The 22,148-nt window shown below is 38.0% G+C and overlaps 1 protein-coding gene across 7 annotated transcripts in view; it reads left to right on the forward strand.

The window, feature by feature from the left end:
- Nucleotides 1-22,148, forward strand: part of rapgef1b (Rap guanine nucleotide exchange factor (GEF) 1b) — a 75,309-nt gene that overhangs the window by 37,317 nt on the left and 15,844 nt on the right. The window contains exons 3-13 of one of the 7 annotated variants that reach the window (XM_067422817.1): nucleotides 105-283; nucleotides 2,544-2,700; nucleotides 2,783-2,871; nucleotides 2,955-3,107; nucleotides 7,997-8,059; nucleotides 9,014-9,134; nucleotides 10,095-10,281; nucleotides 11,211-11,684; nucleotides 13,702-13,907; nucleotides 15,122-15,277; nucleotides 18,712-18,861. In XM_067422817.1, coding sequence (XP_067278918.1) covers nucleotides 105-283; nucleotides 2,544-2,700; nucleotides 2,783-2,871; nucleotides 2,955-3,107; nucleotides 7,997-8,059; nucleotides 9,014-9,134; nucleotides 10,095-10,281; nucleotides 11,211-11,684; nucleotides 13,702-13,907; nucleotides 15,122-15,277; nucleotides 18,712-18,861 — 1,935 coding nt within the window. Of the gene's footprint in view, nucleotides 1-104; nucleotides 284-2,543; nucleotides 2,701-2,782; nucleotides 2,872-2,954; nucleotides 3,108-7,996; nucleotides 8,060-9,013; nucleotides 9,135-10,094; nucleotides 10,282-11,210; nucleotides 11,685-13,701; nucleotides 13,908-15,121; nucleotides 15,278-18,705; nucleotides 18,862-22,148 lie in introns of all 7 variants that reach the window. The other 6 variants (XM_067422816.1, XM_067422815.1, XM_067422820.1 and 3 more) reach the window with 6 other exon arrangements.

Here is a 22,148-nt window from a genome sequence, read left to right on the forward strand (position 1 = left end):
CTCTACTGCTGTTCTCTAAACTCTACAGTAACTCTTTTGCCGCTGTGTCATCTCAAACATCAACTTTCCATCCCCTGTAAGTAGTATTAATTTTCGTTTAACAGAAGGTGAGTCGATTAGAGGAACAGGAGAAGGAGGTGGTGAGCGCTCTGCGTTACTTTAAGACGATTGTGGACAAGATGAGCGTTGATACGAAAGTTCTCCAGATGCTTCCTGGTTCAGCTAGCAAAGTTTTGGAGGCCATATTGCCTCTGATGCAGGTAGAGGCTCGGGTACAGCACAGGTGAGAGGACCAGCACAAACAAAAGAATATTAACATGGTTTTTCGACATGTACCATGGTAAGTAGGGGTGTAACAATGTTCAAACGAACTGAAAAAACGCGATACACCAACCACGGTACAAACCGCGATACTCCCATGTCGAACCGAACGTGCCCAGGCCCAGCTCTCATATTTAGTATTATGTACTAAATATTCACTTAACTTTTGTCTTCCAAGTGCATGTCATGTGGCTTGGGTGATCGCAAAGAGAGCCAGTTTCCCCATTTGGCCAGGTTGGGTAAATGATGTCTTTGAGTCCAAGCAAGCAACATCGGCCACAGAGAGGGTCTTCTCTACAGCAGTGTTTCTCAGCTGGTTCAGCCGTGAGAAAACTCGTTATCCCGATTCATTTTCTGCGGTCAGATGATATGTTGTAAGGCTATGTCCGTGTAATTTTGGTAGCTTGTTACGGAATAAAAAGTCTCCCTAATATCAGAACACTGAACTTTCCTGTCAGCCGTTATACTGTACTCGTAGCGTACACCCTTCAGTTACACACACAAATGCAGCGGCGAGTGCTGTATATCACTTCAAATAAAGCACAAGAGAAACGACGAGCATGCAGCGTTACGTTGTCAAGTCATGAATTGAAACTGAAGTACCAATAAATCACGTAACGTAATCAAGTTCCTAATGTATTGTGTATTCACCGTAGTAACTGTTGTTTCCAAATCCCCAAAATGCCACTTTATTTTCACTTTGTCATTTTGTATATTTTTTAATTAGTGTGCTGGCTACTTTGTATTAACAAAAAACACAAATTAATAGCTTTACCAAATAGGCATTTTATTCATCAGTATTAAGCCCTATTTGGACAGTAATTGTTTCTCATGCTGACGTCCGTAAAAATAAATTTGCATGCCACCTCAGTGATGCATTCGGATAGCGCTTCATTCACGAAGCGGAGGAGCGCGCTTTGTGATCCGCACCTGGGAACGCTCTGCTCACGTGACCAGTCGAATGTTTGTCTGCTGTGAAAATGTCATATGCTTGGAATAATATGTTCCAAGCATAATTAGATAAATCGTATTTAATTTAATAACAGGAAATTATTAATTATTTAAATCTCCTGTTTAAAAATAGGAAGATGTCGTTTAAAAAATGTGGTTTTAGTTAATACAATGCTGCAAATTTAACCTATATAATGTTAAATATTGCCGTAATAATGGCTCATTTCAAATGTTTGTGTTTTTTTCTCTTTCTCTCTTGAGCGGTGATGAAAGATTATTCTTGTAAATACTTTCCAGCATTTCAGTAATAAAAATGTATTTATTTTGAATTTCTTTTTTTTTTTTTTTTTGATCAGGGACAATGCACAGAAAAAACATTAGTCTAAAAAAGAAGAGATGTCCTGTGCCAGGTTATAGGAAAAAATGCTCATTTCCACCTGCAGTCCCTGAACAGGTAGATGTTATAGGCCCTACGTACAAAAGTTCATAAAACATATGCAGAATAATACATAAAATGTAGGCTAGATCTTTAAAATGCATCCAAATTACGGAGAAACGCAACGATACGGTGCTCCTCAGGGGTCAAAAGGGATTTAAACAGTTCATTTTGAAGCGATCTCTTCTTGAAAACTCAGAGATGTGGATTCGGATGGCATATAAATCACCACACAACCTTGGTGTTTGTCAAAAAAGGGTAGGCAATTCGGCTGGGGATTTTAACATGGGTGGTGGGAGAAAAACACTGACATTCTGGATTCAGATGCAATAAAATCACAGACTAGCCCCTGTCAATGATGAAAATACCTCACGACCCCATGAGAATTACCATCCGAAAAGGGCTTTTGTCTTATTTGTAAAATGTTTGTGTTTAAGTAGGCTAAAGTGGGACATTACTCATGTGTGTATGATCACAGGGATTTATTTCATTTTAGTTTACTTAGGTATGCTAACTGCTCTGAAGAAAACTCGAAGACAATTTATAAAGTTGATAAAGATAAAGTTAATAAGTAAAATTGTTGTTATTATTAAGTTAAAAGTGAATCTAGTGTTATTATTGCTGGTGCCCTGCCATGAACCATGACTCCACAGCAAACACAACAGAACCGTGATATGAACCGAACCATGGCATTGGAGTATCGTTACACCCCTATTGGTAATACCATGGTTTTCTTTAAAATATCTTGGCGTTCCATAGTAAATACAGTTGTATATGAATCAATTTTACAGCTTGCATGCAGCCTCTCTCCATTATTCTCCCTCTCTCATCACAGCTCGGCAATGTCCTCCTGTCATAACCGCGTATATCAGAGTTTGGCGAATCTCATTCGTTGGTCTGACCAGGTGATGCTGGAGGGCATCGACCTCGACGACAAGGACACTGTGGCAACCGTCACCACGGTGATCAAAGGCGTGCTGGATGGTGTGAAGGTGAGGGGGTGAGATGTGTATTTGTGACAAGGTTAAAACAACACAGGCATATTTATAACCGGAGTGTGTGCGTTTGTAATAGGAGCTGGTGAAACTCACAATAGAGAAACAGGAGCAACCATCCCCGACGTCCCCTAGCAAACCAGCGCCTCCTGTGACCAAAGCTGAGAGGTACAGTCATAACGGGCCGATATGGATTCAACAGTATTGCATAGAGACAGTTTAATAATGTTTCTCTCTCTCTTTTTTCTCAGTGTGTGTGAAAATCCTCTAACTGAGCGAGAGAAGGCGATCCTGAGTAAGACCACGCCCATTGTCACGCCCACTGACAGCTTGACTGACATGTCAGAGGAGGAGGTGGCTCCGCCCAAACCTCCTCTACCAGGACTCAAACTGGCAGAGCACAGGTAAGGGAGCGTGGCTTAGAAAATCTGAAATTGGTGTTTGTGGTTTCATTTTTCACACTTATAATCAACGGCACACTCTTTTCTGCTAAATGCAGCAGGTCACCGAAGTATTTCATACATGCAGAGAACTGCATGAGCACATGCTAAATACCACAAGCACAGTGAATGTTAGGCTAGTATGCCATTCCAATTTTGGTCCTGTCTCAAATCATTTGATACCTCACTGTTTCCTTTTACAGCCGACAGATTAAGGTAAATATGCTTGTGTGTAGTGTGTAGGATGCATTGATGAGGTGAACATCAAGTATACTATAGGTGTATGTTGTAGCATATACTCAGGGAGTATATTTAGCGTGCACTAGGCAGTAGTGAGCCGAATAATTTGCAGTATGTAGTGTATTTAGTGATTTGTAATTTCCATCATGTTCATTCTAAAATCTACTTTTTTTCCACAATTAAGTATCAAAATGTATTTGAAAGAACAAATCCGATACACACACACATTTATACGACAGCATCATCTCCCGAAGGTGTTTTGCTTCCGAAGAAGTTGTTGGTTTTTCATTTACAATTTGTCTGTGATTAGAGACATGCAGTAGTAACTGCATCATACACACTTCCTGTAAAGGGGAATTGTGGATGGTTGTGAGTTATTTTTGCCGTCTGATGACGAGATGTGTGTGTGGAGGGTGTATGAGATCATGTCAGCTCTAGACTTCAGTCAGGGTACATGACATACTTAATTTAACGTCAACGAAAACAAGGCTATAGCTGGACTGGGAGCTGTAGTTCCTTCACTTTTCGTTCACCAAGTTTTGCAACGGACAATTGTGTAAAATACACATTTTCAATAAATGATGTGCCTAGTATTTAGGTATTTTAAGATTACCACAATTTCAAGTTGTGTGAATTCAATAAATATAATGTAAATAAATGTTTGGTTAAGCGTAATATTTAATGTGCATCTCATTTTGCATCTGATTGTTTATATATTTTTTAATTTATTTAGTTGCATTTTTTTTAAATATCTGATGATCCATATTCCTAGCTGTTTTTTCTTTTTCCTGCTTTTAGAAACAACTTAAATCAGTATTTCAAAAAATATATATAAATACTGTGTATAGTAAAAATGTCTTTCTCATTGTAAATGATTGTTGTATTCTCATATTTTAGAACCCAATATTAAATCCCTAATTAAGTGGAAAACTCTAAATATCTGCACCAATTTCAAGCTGTTTATCAGTGTTATCTCTTTGTAATATTTAAAAAATATATATATTATACCAGCAATCAGCCACCCTGCACTCTAGATTTTGCATCAGCCATTTTCATAATACAATGCAGTACATCACAAATTTTATTTCTATAGCACATTTAAAACAAATTCTGTTGACCGAAGTCCTTTCCAGCATAATAAATACAATATACGAATTGACATGCAGTACATCCACATGAGCACAATTAAATCAATCTATTCAAATCTAAAAGCCATACTAAAAAGATGTCTTCAAACTAGGCTTTAATAGATGGGGAAGATTTAATGTGCTTTGGAAGAGAGTTCTCCCATAAGCGAGGAGCAACCACAGAAAAGGCGTCATCTCCCTTGGATTTTAATCTAGTTTTGGGAACATGAAGAAGCATCAGGCTGGAAGATCTCATATGCCTTATGTTTTGATAAGATATATACCAGCAACAGAACCTTAAACTCATTTATGAATTTTACAGGCAACCAGTGTAACAAATACCAAAACGGGGATATAATACCCTCTCTTCTTTGTTCAAATCTAAAGCCTGTTGGCTGCATGTTGCACTAATTAAAGATGAGATAATTGAATGAGAAGTACCTATGAATAAAGAATTACAGTAGTCAGTCATTAGTCATAATTGAGCCTAAAGCCAGGGGCACACCAAGCCGATGGGCAACGTCGGGCCGTTTTTTAGCACCGGCAGTTTTTTCGGGGTGTTTCACACTGTTGACTGTAGTCGGACGGCGTCTGGGTTTTTTTGGGCGCCGGTGAGCGAGAGAACTCTGATTGGTTGTTCAGCTTAGCGAACGAATCAGTGCACGAGAATAAGAACAAAAGGGATGAAAGCGAGCAAGTCAGTCAATTCGCTTTCCCTTTTTGAATGACGAATATAGATAAATATATCTGCTTAAATACAGTTAACTCCTTTACACACAGGCGCAGAACGAATGTGCTAGTCGCCTGCAGTCCTTTTGCTTTGTTTAGGTGCTGTTTTTTCCCCCGCAACACTGGAGAACAACTTAAAGGGATAGTTTTTTGACTATGCCTTTAAGTCAAAAAACTAAAATGAAAATGTGATGTTTATCTGCTTATCCCCAGAGCATCCAAGATGTAGGTATGTTTGTTTCTGCAGAAAAAACACAAATGAAGATTTTTAACTCGTATAATGCATGCCAATGGGGTGTAATTCTATGAGAGTAAAACAAATCCATATTAAACACTGTGGCTCGTGGCGACACATTGATGTCTTAAGACACAAATGATCGGTTTCTGCAAGGAACAGAACAGTATTTGTGTTATTTTTTACCTCATAGCAGACAAAGTTTATCTAGTATTCCCCAGGGCCATTACTTCCGCCAAATAAGGTCAAAATACCAGCACGGTCATAGATATATATATACTGTATACTAGGGATGCAACAATACAGTTAGTCCACGGTTCAATACATACCTCGGTTGTTAACCACGTTTTTTTTAGGGTGCGTTCACACTTGTAGTTCGGTTCGTTTGGTTCGTTTTGTCCGGACCAAAAAACAAAAACAAACATAATAGTCCTGGTCCGCTTAGCGTTCACACGGGCATTTTTAACAGCGAACCTAAAGTTACCGAACCAAAGGCACCGGGAGACGCTCACAACCTGATTGGTCGGCTTATATGACGTAGGAGCTCGTTTACCGAACATTCAAAACAATGCTGTGTGCGGATTACACGCGCGGGCATTTTATGCGTGTACATATGGCATTATTTTTTACCAGAGAACTCATGACGAGCTCATGAAATGTTCACAACATTCAAAACAACGCTGTGTGCTGGATTAAACGCGATCATTTTATGCGTGTACACATGGCATTATTTTTTACCAGAGAACTCATGAAGAGCTCATGAAATGTTCAAAACAACGCTGTGTGCCGGATTAAACGCGATCATTTTATGCGTGTACATGTGGCATTATTTTTACCCGCTGAGAACTCATGAAGAGCTCATGAAATGTTCAAAACATTCAAAACAGCGGCAGGATTTCCTCCGTTGTGCAGAACAGAGACGGCCGTTCTGTCGTCTGTACCTGCTAATAATGGGCAACACAGGAACTTTGATGAGAAGAGCCAGGTGTGCTTTTTGTGTGTTTTTTCTAGCATTTTCGAAACATGCTCGTCTGACCAAATATTGATTAGGCACTTCCTCGTTGCTCTACGTTTGCCCTCTAACGTTAAAGTTACTCATTTTGGATACACCCATCTTTCCGCGTCGTCAAATCAGCTGCATTATGCGTGGCATCTTGTGACATTACGTCCGGTTTTTGGATCGTTTACATGTCTTTGGTCCGTGTTGCGTTCATATATCAATCGAACCGCACCAGAGTTCGTTTGGAAGCGGACCGAGACCCATCTTTTTAGCGGTCTCGGATGGCAGCGTTCACATATGTTCAAATGAACCGCACTAACCGAGCAATCGCACCAGGGTTCGTTTTAATCGAACCAAACATGACAAGTGTGAACGCACCCTTAGTATTCTATTCTTAGGCGAAAGGAACAGAAAAGGGTTAGGGAGAAAATGTTTTTATTGCAATGCTCTTTCTTTATTTCACTTAAAAGACCCTTACTTAAACTTCAAACTTTACTTTAAAAAAACCTTGTACACGTTCTCAGTGTATTGTATGATATAAAATAAATATATATAAAGATTTACAGTGGCAGCTCAGAGATGTACAGTACCATTTAAGTATAAATTTGAATGAATAAATGTAGGCTAATATTAAAACTACATGGTCTTCAATATACAACATTGATTAAAAGCTACTGTATTAAAGGTGTTTTTTTTTTTTTAGAGGTGGACTGTCCCTTTAAGGACAGCGTGTTTACTATAGGCTGCTGCTGTCAATTGAAGACCTGCTCACATCTCATAGACACACGCAATTTTACTTTCACTTTCGACATATCCAACTGTGTTTATATGTTAACCTTGTGTGTATTGGACAGTATTAGCACAGTAAGACTGTCCAGTAATCACGTGTGTTTGACAGACGTTTAGTGCGTGCGCTCTATGAAAAAAATTAAATGTTTTACCGGCAAGGCTTTAAAACGCGGCTAAACACCCCTAAGTTTAGTGCATATGATTGGATATTTGCTCATATCAGCGTGTAGACTCACAGGCACACTCAAACAGAGCCGAAATAAACTGAGAGGAATATTTCAAACGGAGGGAAATGGAAATAATTAATTAAATGCAAAACCGGGGAAAAAACGCAATTCACCAGCGCGTATTGAACTGTGAATGCCGTACCGAACGGTTCAATATTACATTGAGTATTGTGGCATCCCTACTGTATATAGATTCCTTATTTGTGTGGATTGGTCGGATGAGGCATCTACGTAAATATATCTACGATCAAGCCGAACAGCAAGAAACAAACTGTTCTTCCATCCGTCTTAGCCTCGCTTTCATTTGTGTAAATGAATCATGGCATCTGCTCTAATGAATGTGTCTTTGTTTGTTTAGCATTTCAACCACTGTGTCTGTTTCTCTCTCCTTCATCTGTGTGTCCTTCAATCACTCATCTTTGTCTCTCTGCATTTTCTGTCTCTCTGGACTTGTTTGTTCATCTTCTTTCTCTGTGCTCTGTGATCGCTGGGTTGTCACGGGACAGGAACAGGATGCAGTTGTGCTCCGATCCTGTTGCCGGGCAGCGGAGGGCCACGGCGAAGGAAACGTACGTTAGCCAACGGTGTGCTCCTGTGTGCATTTTGACATCACACAGTAACACCCCTCGGCCTCCCTGATTGGACGCCGGCCCTTACCTGCATGTGGTTGTGTGGTGTTGTGCGTCCAATTGGATTGCACGTAGCAGAGTGACGGCCAATCAAAGGAAAGCCTGACTGCATGGCTGACCAATGAGGCATAGTCTATAAATCCCACAAAAAGAATGTGAATGGAATTTCTGTTGGAATTTTGCATTTTGTCCTAATAGGGATAATTTTAGAATGCATGATTTATTTTTTTGAAACAAAGACTATTGGAGTATAACTTACTAGTTGTTTCTTTGTGGGATTTACTAGCGATTTCTGAGTGTTATTTCAGTGTAGTTTCCAATAGAAATCTCAATAGAATATTCATTAAGTGCAGCAAAAAAGAATTTTCAGGATCTTTCAGATAAAATAAAGGCAGATAAATGTTCAGTAAGATGAAAGTATTCCTAAACTCTTGTTGAAGTTTGCTTATCCAGTAGGATCTAATTTGATTCTTAGGATATTCTCATTTAATCCTTTTGGATTTTATGAAATAGTTCCAAAATATAATAAAAATTCCAAATGGAATCCTGTGCACATTCCTTCAGGATTTTTGACTGGAGATGCATCCCACTCTAATCCCTCCCACCGGGTGTTCTATGATTAGTTTATTCTAATGTTTCCATGGTTACCTGGTAGAGCTTCATGGAAGTGTAAAGAATCGTCAGGGAAACCCAAGATCCGAACTCACCGCCCACACATTCCACTGCTGTGCTACTTTTATGTGTGTGTTGTGTGTGAGTGTGTCCAATTAAATCCCTGGCTAGACCATCGCTAACTGTGTGTAGACTGTCTGTGCTCGTTTCTTTTGACCTTGTTACAATGTTTGCTTCATACTTGTGAACTCATTTGCATATTTATGCATATTGTGCCCATAGCCCGCCCGCTCTGCCTCCCAAGAAGCGACAGTCGGCCTCCTCCCCCACGCGTGTTGCCGTGGTAGCGCCGATGAGTCGAGTCTCATGTGGTCTTAACCTGCCTCCTGGAGCTCTGAGACAGGTACGGCACCTGATCACGGCCCTTGAACTTTGACCTTTGAACTCTCTTAGATGGCACTGTGCTTAATCCTGATTTCTTGATTATTTTGTAACAACACTAATTCTGATTTCTCAACTTAAATGTGAAGCAAGTAATTACAGTGGTGTTTGAATCAGTATTGTTATTGTTAACTGAAACTATTGAAAGCATTTTTGTTAATTTAAATAAAGTATAAATATTTGATGAAAAACTAAACTAAATTAAAATGAACTGAAATAGGTTTAAGCTAAAGTACAAAAAAAAATTTTTTTTTTAAATAACTATAAAAAACTATTAGAAACATTAGTGCTGTCAAATGAATTGCTATTAATCACTTCTAATAAAAGTTTGTAAAAAAAAAAATATATATATATATATATATATATATATATATATATATATATATGTGTGTGTGTGTGTGTGTATATACACACACACACACACAGACTAGTATAGATTTGACACTAAGAATTTTAGAAATATAAAACATTTTATAAAACATTATTTTATAAAACAACTAATAAAAAATAAACATTTTTAAACAGAAACAATTATAAAAATTACAAAAAGAAATGACAAAATAAAATTTATTAAAGTGGAAACTGATAAAACTGGCATATAAAACCTAATTTATATATTTATATTTTATTATTATTATATAATACAAAAATTACATTTATTTATGTATTTATTTATTTAATTGTATTTTACCATTTCCCCTGTAGTTATTTTGCTTTATTTGCGCTGCTTTAGAAATACTAATGTTCAATTTTTGTCATGCCAATAGAGCAAACTAATCTTCATAATCAAGACCAAAACCTCATCTATTAGTTTTCCATGTCGTTGTAGTCTGCTTAAAGTCCAGAGGATTCCTTTAAAACATCAGCTTTTGCATATCCTGTTGTGATGGTGATGTTTTGGTGTCATGTTCTGTGGTTAAAGCAGCAGGAGTTGGATGTGGAGCTCCTCCAGAGGCGTTTCTCCGGCGGGAGTCAGTCGTATGGCGGGGATTCGCCTCGCCTCTCCCCCTGTAACAGTATGGGAAAGCTCAGCAAGTCCGACGAGCAGCTCTCTTCACTGGAGCGAGACAGCGGGCAGTGCTCTCGCAACACTAGCTGTGAAACACTGGGTATGCACACTGAAAGTCTGGGTTCCTTGCCACTGTCACCTTTGGCTCACTTAGCTGGGGTCTAAAAGACACTTAATATTCAGTGATATCATCGATTTGACACTATCAGATGGCAACAAATCTTGACCTGAATTGAGCTCAACAACGACATTATTTTCTTCTGTAAATCTGCTATATAGCTGACTCAAACTCGTGTTCACTATTGACGAATTTTGCAATGTTGACATTATTAAATCAACATTGAACTGACTCGAGCTGAGTAGAGTCACTATTATAGAGATAAATTGAACTCTCTATAAAATTGATGAACTAAACTGAGTCAACACTTCTTTTTAGAGCTGTTTCACACACACAGTTCAAGGTTCTGGTTCACTATCTTTGTGGGGACTCCATAGACGTAATAGTTTTTATACTGTATAAACTGTATATTCTATACCCCCTTACACTAACGACCCTACCCCCAAACCTACACATCACACACACACACACACACACACACCTAAACCTACCCATCACACACACTCACCCCCAAACCTACCCATCACACACACTCACCCCCAAACCTACCCATCACACACACTCACCCCCAAACCTACCCATCACACACACTCACCCCCAAACCTACACATCACACACACACACACACACACCTAAACCTACCCATCACACACACTCACCCCCAAACCTACCCATCACACACACTCACCCCCAAACCTACCCATCACACACACTCACCCCCAAACCTACCCATCACACACACTCACCCCCAAACCTACCCATCACACACACTCAAAGTTTGCGTCATTGATTGCTATTTTGTGGTGACTTGACTTCACTATTACGATTTATGAATCTTTGAGTAAAAGTTGAATGGAAAATTTTGAATTTTGAGAGCTTTTTGATTTGTTCCTCTGCTGCTTTTTCAACAGAGGGATACGATCCCGATTACGACTTCCTACATCAGGATCTGTCCGTATCCGACCCTTTACCGTTTCCCACCGGCACTGGCAGCAGTCTGAGCCCTCTCCCAGAATGCCACGGGGAGTCGCAGTCATTAAGCCCCGCCCAGGTCCCCACCCACCTGCGTTTCAGTGCTCCCGTCACCAATCAGGCTTCCCTGGAGTACTGGACCCCGCCCCTCACTCCTGGACAGAACAATAGGGTGCTTCCGCCCGCCCTCCCGCAGAAGAAGCGACGGTCAGCACCGATCATACCGGCGTACCCTCTTTATGAGCGCCTCCCATCGCACTACGATAACCTATCAGAAGAGGAGCAGCCCACGCCCCCGTTCCCGCTGCTGACCCCAGGGTCGCCCCTGCCACAGGTCAACGGCGGAGACGAACTCTTACAGTGTACAGACGGAGACAGCCCTCCGCCACTACCAGAGAAGAAGGGCAAACAGAGTAAGAGAACATGCTGCATTAAATGAATAAAGGGTTACTTCAGCAATTAGCAGATGGCTTTGTATCAGTAGAAACCCTGGAGTATATTCAAATGATCGTGCTCCTCATATCCCCCTGAGACGAGAGATTTATGCATTTTATTTCTGGAAAAATTCCTCCGATGACACAAATATCGTCAATTTGCATCATCGGAGAAATTTTTGGCCAGAGGCTAAAGACTACAGCCAGCAGAGGGAGATCGCACTCACAGCGCTCGGCTCGCAGCTGCAGGCATTCATATAAACGGTGAGTGGCCGGCGGCATAAGCTTTCAAAGTCTTGAACTGAAAAAGCGCCAGACTGAACACGCGCTTTGAACTAGTGCTGCGAGCGCGTCCTGTTTACCTCAGCTCTCACCACGAGAGCTCTTATTTCAGCTCATTCATCACGAACGCTGAGTGTGATCTGACTCCTGCTGCGTTTGTGACGCTCCCTCAGCGGCTAAATCACATTATATTGAACACACACATTCAGTTTTTAATTGTAGTGTGTGTTCTCTAATTGAACTGATTTTATGAAAATGAATGCGGTCGCGGTGTGAAAGTGATCCAGTAATCCAGTAGTGGTGGCTTTGGGAATGGCCTCACAGAGCAGCGAAGCATTCTGGGAATTGTAGTCTTTCATCCCCATGAGACAAAAATACATTTTCTGTCTTTTCTCAGTCTAGAAAGCACCAAATTCAAAAATAATTTCACATTTCTACTACATTAATGACCCAGTTTAAATACAAATTCATCTTCCCAGCGCTGAAGTACCCCTTTAAATCAGTCAGAATGAGTTATTCTCTTGAAGAACCATCTAGGAACACGGCTGGAGAACATTGAACCTGGAGACATTATATTTTGTTTAAAGCTGCAGTCCGTAACTTTTTGCGCTCTAGCAGTTAATAAACAGAACTGCATGTGTCTTGCGGAAGAATATTGCAGCCGGAGCTACTTCTCTCTGTTTATGTCTATGGCGAGTCACGCAGGGACTGTGCTCCTCCGCTGCGGCTCCTACCAGACCGCTCTGAAATAGTCCCAATATAAACACTTATTATAAGAGTACCATAATTATTCAGAGTAAGACAGAAACACGGTTTGGAAAATGGATTCATGTTGTACATTCTCATTATATAATTTTTGTAAATATTGAACAGCAAAAAAGTTGCGGACCGCTGCTTTAAGAAAATTAAGCCAACTTTTTTAAGACCTTTAAGATTAAATGCATTGCCACATCGTCACATGATCCTTCAGAAATCATTCTCATTTTCTGATCATCAATTATTATTATTAATAGTTATTTTTAGTTTTTTTTCATTTATCAATAATGGTACTTATTAGTATCAAAATTGAAAATATTGCTGGTTAATATTTTTATGAAAACTGTGATGCATTTATTTTCAGCATTCTTTGATGGATAGAAATTTCAAATGAAGTGGAAATCTTTTGTGACATTGTATTGCATTTAATGCTGAATAAAAGTATACTTTTTTTCTTCTTTTTTACTTCAAAGTTTTGAATGGTAGTGTATCACAGTTTCCACAAAAATATGAAGCAGCGCAACTGTTTTCATCATTGATAATAATCAGGAATGTTTCTTGAGCAGCAAATCCTCATATCAGAATGATTTCTGAAGGATCATGGGACACTGAAGACTGGAGTAATGATGCTGAACATTCAGCTTTGATCACAGGAAAACATGGCATTTTATAATATATTAGTAAATAACTAGTAAACTGTTATTTTAAATAATAAATATTTCACATTATTACCTTTTTTACATTAGTTTTGATTAAATAAATACAGGCTTGTGAGTATAAGAGACTCGTAAGAGCACATCAAAAAAATTAAAAATAACTTAATTATTGCAAACCTTTGTCTGGTACTGTATATACAGTCATTTTTTATTAAGAACTGTATATACTGATACTGTATATATAGACATTTTTATTGAGAAATGCCTCTTTTTCTATGTTTAACTGTGTTTTTTCTCTATAGTTCTGCAGTACATGCAGTTTGTGGAGGATTATTCCGAGCCACAGCCGTCCGTCTTCTATCAGATGCCTCAGAACGAGAGTATTTACGAGCAGCGGAGGAACAAACGCTTTCAGGAGGTTTACGGCCTCAACGACGCCTACAGCAGCTCGGACTCTGTGCACGAAGGCGTCCCGCCGCCAGCGCTGCCCCCCAAACAGAGACAACTGGTGAGTTACGATCCAGTTCATTATCATCACATGCATGTTATCAGTGACCTGTGCTGGAGGGCATTGAGCATGGAGCAGGTCAAAGGTTAAGCCCCTAAAGGTGAGAGGTCAAACTGAGGTTCTTTAGATTAGGCACCATGTGACTGGTCTGGTGGCCACGTCAGGGTCGCTGTAAAGTCAAGTGGAAAATATGGATTAACTGTGCTTTTTTGTGGTTTTTGTGAAAGAGTTAAAGATTAGATTAGATTCTTTACCAAACCGGAACTCCCATGCTGTGGGGAATTCGTGCCACAGAAGTTACTGAAAAAATAAAATGAAGTTACACTTTATTTTGATGGTCCACTTTAGACATTCTAATAACTATAACTTTGCAACTACATGTCGACTAACTCTCATTAGAGTATTAGTACTGTTACACTTGGGTTAGTAGAATAAGTTGACATGTAGTTGCAAAGTTATAATCAACATAAAGTGCTAGCAGATATTAAGCAGACAGTCTACTGATCCTCTAAAGAGAGTTAGTTGACATGCAGTTGCAAAGATACAGATAGTAATGGTCTAAAGTGATGCCCATCCATCTTTCTCTTATTTTCTCACATCATCTCTTTCTTTCTTTGCTGGTGTAGATCTGTAAAATTAGAACATCAAAAGTAAGCGTATATAGATAAAAAAAAAATGGAAGTAGCTCAGGTAGCTTTTTCTTCTTGTGCTTTGTTCCAGTTTCTTCTATTTTTTATTGTTTAAAGGCGACATGACTGCCCATCCTCAGAATCAAAAATAAAATGTGTGTATGTACACACACACACACACACTTGTATGTTCTCTCCCCTTACACTAACCCTACCCCCAAACCTACCCATCACACTAAACTTTCTGCATTTTTACATTTTCTAAAAAAGTCATTCTGTATGATTTATGAGCTTGTTTCCTCATGGGAGCCTCTATTTAAGACCCCACGGTTAGTCCCCATGAGTCTGTGTGCATTAGGTTGAAGTCCCCACCAGGATAGAAAAACGCACACACACACACACACACACACACACACACACACACACACACAAGAGAGAGAGAGACGCACACATGTTGCCCTTTAAACCAGCTTCTACTTTTTTCCAGTTGAGTTAATATAACTCACTTTGCTTTTCTTTCTTTTTAACCTGATTCTTTTCTTTTCTCTGTCTCTCTTCCTGTTCCATGTTTGTCTCGCGCTCTAGGCCTCCTATATCTCTCCTCCTTCATCCTCCTCTTCCTCTTTTTCAATTCTCCCTCCTCCTGCTGGGCTTCCGGAGGAGGCGGAGCCTGCTCTTGGTCTCAGCCTATCAGTGTCTAGCTCCTTCCTCAGTGGCCACGCCTCTTTGACCACACCTGTGGTGAGTGTCGAGCAAATCAGGAATGGAACGAAAGGAACAAGTAAACGATTAAAAAGGATGTTTTTCCCTCTTTCGAATCTTTAAGAAGTTGTAGTATACTAGCCCAGGGATATAAATATAAAATACTACTATAAAAAACTATATATATTTTATATATTTATTATTAGTTAAACATTTTAAAAGTTTTTATATATATATATATATATATATATATATATATATATATATATATATATATATATATATTTATATAATTAAAGTCTTTCTAATGTACGTTGTCATATTGAAATAAATGTGACGTTTATGAAGAATGGCTTGACAAATAATTTCCAGAAATTTGTTCTCCTCACGTTTCATGAATGAGGCCCATTATACGTGTGGTATCATCTGTGATCAGTGTGTTTGGTCATTCTGTGTGTGGTTTCAGCACACGTGCTCATCATATGGTTTTGTCATCATTTTTCACATGTCTCCCTGGGGTGGATATTAAACCGCTGTTCAGATGTGACTCAAAGATTATTTATGGCGTTTGTGTGTCCTCTTTGCCCTTTCGGGTTTTAATGGGTGACTTTTGGAACCGAAGCTGAATTAAAGTTTAAGTCTAAAAGCTTATCTAATCTTAATTTATCTGATTATCTGGGTTTAAGGTTTAAGTCCATGGCTTATCAAAATGCTGATTAATCTTCATGTAGCATTAAAACTAAGTTTTGGGTCTGTTTGCTGGTGGGCACAGACATCAGGGGCAAACAGGGGCCTCGTGCATATATTATTATTGAATTACTCTGGCTTTATTTCACTAATAACTTCTAGTGCTTTACTAAACACTTTTTAAAGTTGTTTTTGAAGATTCTGCTCAGTGCATCAAAGGTGGCTTGTGTAGTCTATCTTTTGATTGGCATACATTTGGCCCATGTTTCGTTCACAAAAAAGTGAATTATTTAGCAATATCTCTTCATCTCTAGAAGTTTTTCATTAGACTTAACATTAAGAATGTCATAGTTTGCATAGTTTTTATGTTTTGTTTTTATTTTCAGCAGTGACCAGCTCTTACAGCATGTTTTGTGTCTCATGATGGCTTATGAAGAGCTGTGATATTTAGTCTAGAATTTCAGATTCTATTGTTGATGATTTCACCAAAAGAAAAACACTAATGTAAGTGATGTCCTGACCAGACATGACACGGTTTTAGCATCACATTTTTTCTGTTATTACTGAACGTGTGTGTGTGTGTGTGTGTGTGTGTGTGTGTGTGTGTGTGTGTGTGTGTGTGTGTGTGTGTGTGTGTGTGTGTGTGTGTGCTTGTTTTTGTGACATATCAGGACAAAAATGTGTATAATAACATGTGTATGACACAGGTATTACAGAAAATGGTGACATATCAGGACATTACCCCATGTCCCCACTTTTCAAAATGCTTATAAATCACACAGGAGGAGTTTTTTTATGAAAAAGTAAAAATGCAGAATGTTTCCTGTGATGGGTAGGTTTAGGTTTAGGGGCAGTGTAAGGGGATAGACAATACGGTTTGTACAGTATAAAACCCATTACGCCTATGGAATGTCCCCACAATTCACAAAAACAAACATGTGTGTGTGTGTGTGTGTGTGAGAGAGAGAGAGAGAGAGAGAGAGAGAGAGAGAGAGAGAGAGAGAAAGAGAGTCCTATGGTGTGTCTGTCTCAAGCATGGTTCAATAAATTACAACTTTTAAAAATTAAATATAAAAAGAAAAGCATACAAATGTTAATAAATACCTCAGCCATAATTTTAGTAAATGACTATCATTATTATCATCCATATATTTTTTAAAGTGTAGGAACTTGATACACTTTTGTCACTGAGAGCCATGTCCTCCGGTGTGACATCATATCCTGATTTTAAATCAGGCGATTGCAGTTGAATTGGTTGTTTAATGAGTTGAAGGACCCCATTAGAGCTCGTGTTACTGTGAAGCCCATCTGCACAAGGCGCAATATCTGCACAATATTATGATGTTTTTGAACCACTATAAAAGTGTTGATTTCCGTTGTCCTTTGCTGCAACGCCCGTTTTCTTTCTTTCATATGTCACACCATAGGACACATTTCAGTAAGAATTGACAAAGTTAGAGACCTCTTATATTTCCTCAAACATCAGACTTCACAATACATGTGTATTTTTTATTTTCTCTCTCTCTCTCTCTCTCTCTTTCTCTCTCTCTCTCTCTCTTTCTCTCTCTCTCTCTCTCTCTCTCTCTCTCTCTATATATATATATATATATATATATATATATATATATATATATATATATATATTATAATATTAATAGCATTACAAATACTATAATGAAATCTCTCTTAGGCATCAGAGAGTCTGTTATTACTAGTATTGTTAACTAAAACTTTTTTTTTTTAAATTGAAATAACGCTAAAATAAAATATTAGATTGAAAAACTTAAATGGAAATTAGAAATGTTACCATGGCAACAAATTAAATGAAAGTTGAAGTTAATACTAAAGTTACTAAGTCTGAAATAAATATAAATTAAAGCTAATTAGCATTATTTAAAGAAAAAAATACAAAAGCATACAAAGTAACTACAACTTAAAATTTAAAAATAAAATGAAAATATTAATAAATACTGTAAATAATACTAGAATAACACTGTTATTCCTGAGATCAGCGAGCTGTTATTAGGAGTTTCTCCCTGGTGACGAGTTTTAGAAGCTGGTTTGTCATGGTAACGGAATCTGGGAATTGTTCTGGAATGTTCTGTGCTCTTGACCCCTGGCCTTAAAGGTCAGAGAAGAAGCAAGCAATATTGTGTGTGTGTGTGTGTGTGTGTGTGTGTGTGTGTGTGTGTGTGTGTGTGTGTGTGTGTGTGTGTGTGTGTGCGTGTGCGTGTGCGTGTGCGTGTGCGCCCAAGGATACACTGACCATCTCGGTCAGTAAGTGACCTGTGTGTGTGTAAGTTTGCGAGGCTCCATATGGATGTCTTTTTTTTCTCTTTCCATCCCTTTTCCTCCTCTTCTATCCTCACTCCCTTCTCTGAGTCTCTGTGGAATGCTTACATTCCAGAATGTCACAGATGGAATAGAATGGGGGAAGCTCTTCCCGATCTCTCAGGAAAACATGTTGGACCATGTTTGTTGAGCTGTGTGTGTGTGTGTGTGATGGGATAAGTTGGAATGTTGTTGCTGGTGTTCCGGGCGAGTCCCTGCAGGTGTTTTAATCCGGAAGTTCAGCCAGGATTTGACTTGTCCAGCGTAGTGTTGCCTGATTTGAGTTTGTTCTCTCTTTAATCTGGCTGTCCTGCTATTTCACACACAATTGAACATATTTCCCTCTCCGTTCTCCAGTCTTTTCCCTTCTTTTCAGATTCATTCCGAATACTTCCTCTGATTCCATCTTTCCTCTACCATTTCTTTTCTCTTGTTGTGTTTTCAACCAGTCGCAGAGTTCCGACCCGGTTGGCATGACCAATGCCGGCAGAGCTCTAGATGGCGGCGGTGGTGTCTCTAACGGGTCCTTGACCAGCTCTCTGGTCTCTCTGGCCGTCTGTCTTCCTTCTGAGTCTTCTCTTTCTGACTCACTTCTTACATCTGCGGTAAACACACACTCAAGAACGCACACACACACACATTTCAGTAGTTATTGGAATAATAACCATTTTGGGAACTCTTTACACAAAACCTTTATGTATAATAAAGAAGTATTTTTAATGCATTCATAATGCCTTGTAATGCACCTTATACTGCACTGTATGATCTCATGAATATGTATTTGTCTATCCGTTGTTACACCTTTAGAAAGTTCAATGCATCAAAAAACATAACTGGCTTAACAAAGAATCAACAAATATTATTCTGCATCTTAACTTTAAAGATATAATGCATTGTAACGTAAAATATGAATGCATGAAGGTGTACTTTAAAGTCTATTTTTAAAAATAAAAGTCTAGCAAAGTCTAACTATTTTTTCCACTAAAGACGTCCCCAAAAAGAGGTGTCTGAAAAGCATAGATATTTTAGAAACGCACATGAAAACTGAGTATTATTGTCTTTTATAATTTATCTCAGATTTTCCTGAAATGTATTGTGAATTGTCGCATTGTGCAGTTTTTTGTAAAAAAAAAAACAAAAGACAAAAAAAACAAAAAGCATCATGCAAGAATGCAAGAATGCTTATTAAGAAGATATTGTGAATGTGTGTGCATCAATGCCATCTAGTGGTAATATATATATATATATATATATATATATATATATATATATATATATATATATATATATATATATATATATATATATATATATATATATATATATATAACATTTATAATGTCAGTTTTTATGATGTTTTGTTTTTATTTTCAGCAGTATATTATAATGGTCATTTCTGTGTCATAACTTCTGTTTTCAGTGAAAAGTCTTGAGTTTTCTGAGTGGAAAAGATGTGCTGTTGCTTTTTCAACCAGTTTGGACAATATTCACACGTGGGACAATAAAATGGGGTCCCAGGCAGCATTATTTTGATATTTATATTCAATTATAGTTTTTGATAATATTTTGAATTAGATTCTAATTCATTTTTTCTGTTTTCACCTGATTTTAGTCATTTTGTTGTATTTTTTTTACTAATTTATAGTTTTATTTAAAGGTGCACTATGTAGTATTTTTGCAGTAAAATATCCAAAAACCACTAGGCCACTAGTTGAGTACCTAGTGGTGGTGGAAGTACTGAATCTCAGTACTTAAGTAAAAGTACAAATAACCAGAGCCATATTTACTTCAGTAGAAGTACTACAACGACAATCCTACTTAAGTAAAAGTACTTGTATAACAATTTATTCTCTTAATGTCTATAATCTAATAATTAAAAAGAAGAAAACAGTATATGTTGTGGCGTTTTAATTAAATTAGTTTTGGATTGATGTAGGCTAATTGTGTGTATCATCTGTAGCCCAGTTTACATTCTGACTCACAATATCAGGGTGATCTGCAGAGTTAAATATCAATATTCAGAAGTAATATTTTCATCAGCTTTGATGTATTTAAATCTTCATATTTATGAGGATTAATCTTAAATATAGGATATGCTTCAGCTTTCCTTTTATATTCTTAAATTTGATCAATAAATTAAATTAGAATAACACTATATGGTTGTTAAATTAAATAATTTACACTGACAAATTACAACTGCAGTAAATAATGTTATGAGATTGTTTTTACTATATTTTTAATACAATAAGAAACGTTGGAAAGAATGTTTAAACATTAAACTAAACTACCAGTAGGTGGCGGCAGGTCTTAATGAGTGAGTCATTGAGTCGGTTCGTTCAAACGGCTGATTCGTTCATGAATGAGGCAGTCGTTTACGAACAGGTCATTGAATCTTTGATTCAACCGATTCATTCAAATGCTGAATCATTCATTTCGACACACTATTGCTGTGAGATGCGTTGTGGTTCTGATGTGGAAATATGATCTGATCTTAGAAATATTTTCGCTGCTGTAATAGAACAAAAGCAGTTTATATTGCATCTAAAATGTAAGTGACAAGTTTTAATTAATTGTTTATGGAACTGTCATGAAATCAGTGTCACATTTTCAGTCGTGATGGTAATCAGGAAAACAGCACTTGTGGTCGTGTCATGTGATGTTTTTAACTGTATTATACGTTATAAAATATAAAAACCTTCACATTTTGAATATTTACTGCAGTATGTTACTGAGTTTATCTGTACGAGCGTCGTTGGTTTGTTTCCATTTCTCCTCGAGAGGCTGCGTGATTGTCAACAGCCCATCAGTTCATACATTAGCCTATTACCGGTATTATCCATTAATTATCCAAACAAACCTTAATCTCGAGCCCTGAAACTGATCAGAAAATGGAACGAAACGTTGTAGAAATGTAGTGGAGTAGAAAGTAAAATATTTGCTGCAAAATGTAACGAAGTAAAAGTAAAAAGTATGCACTATTGATTCTACTTAAGTAAAGTACAGATACCTGAAAAATGTACTTAAGTAAAGTAACGAAGTATTTGTACTTCGTTACATTCCACCACTGATTACCTTATAATCATAACCGGAAGAGCGGATCAGTGCGGGCGCCCTGCGACTGTGTCCCGTCCCGTCATAATAAAAGTCCCGGTGCTCGTGAGGCAGGTATATGTTTAACAATCGTTCCAGCGGCCGTGCTCAGCTCCACAACACTCGGCCCTGCTCTGCTTCACACTACAGTAACGTTAATAACCGCATCCATCAACATGATTTCTGCCCGAGTCCTATTTTCCACCGGCTGTGAGGTGAAGACCACATGTCCCAAGAGACTGCGCTCATAATTTGCGTCATCAAACTACGCCTTTGTTTAGAATAGGCGACCCCTGGGGGAATGAAAGTTGCATAGTACAACTGTAATTAGTTTTTGATTTTATGTCTATATAGTTTTTAGTTTATTTAGTTTTTATGGAGTTCTAAAGGGACACGGTGATGGAAAAAAATGGGAGATGGGAGGGAAAATTGTCAATTGACACACAACACAAAAGCAACGCTCCTTGGAGGAAGGTAAAACTTTTGTGCAAAAAAGCAACTGCATAGAAACATATTTTTTCCTCCCGTCTCATATTTTTCCATCGCCATGCCCCTTTAGAGGCTCCATAAAGACCAAACTTCAGCTTAAACTGCAAGTTTTTTTTAAATATTTTATTTCCATTTATTTTTTTATCAGGTAATGTTTATTTTATTCCAAGTAATCTAAATGTGGTTTTATGGTTTTGGTTTTAGGGTACATTTGCGCAACATTGATGGACTAAAAATGGAAATGTTTTTCTGTATAGGCGACATCCGTGTAGACCAGGGGTTTTCAAACTGGACTGAAATTTTCCGGGGACCC

The sequence above is a fragment of the Pseudorasbora parva genome, chromosome 18, assembly GCF_024679245.1.
Source record: "Pseudorasbora parva isolate DD20220531a chromosome 18, ASM2467924v1, whole genome shotgun sequence".
NCBI lineage: Eukaryota > Metazoa > Chordata > Actinopteri > Cypriniformes > Gobionidae > Pseudorasbora > Pseudorasbora parva.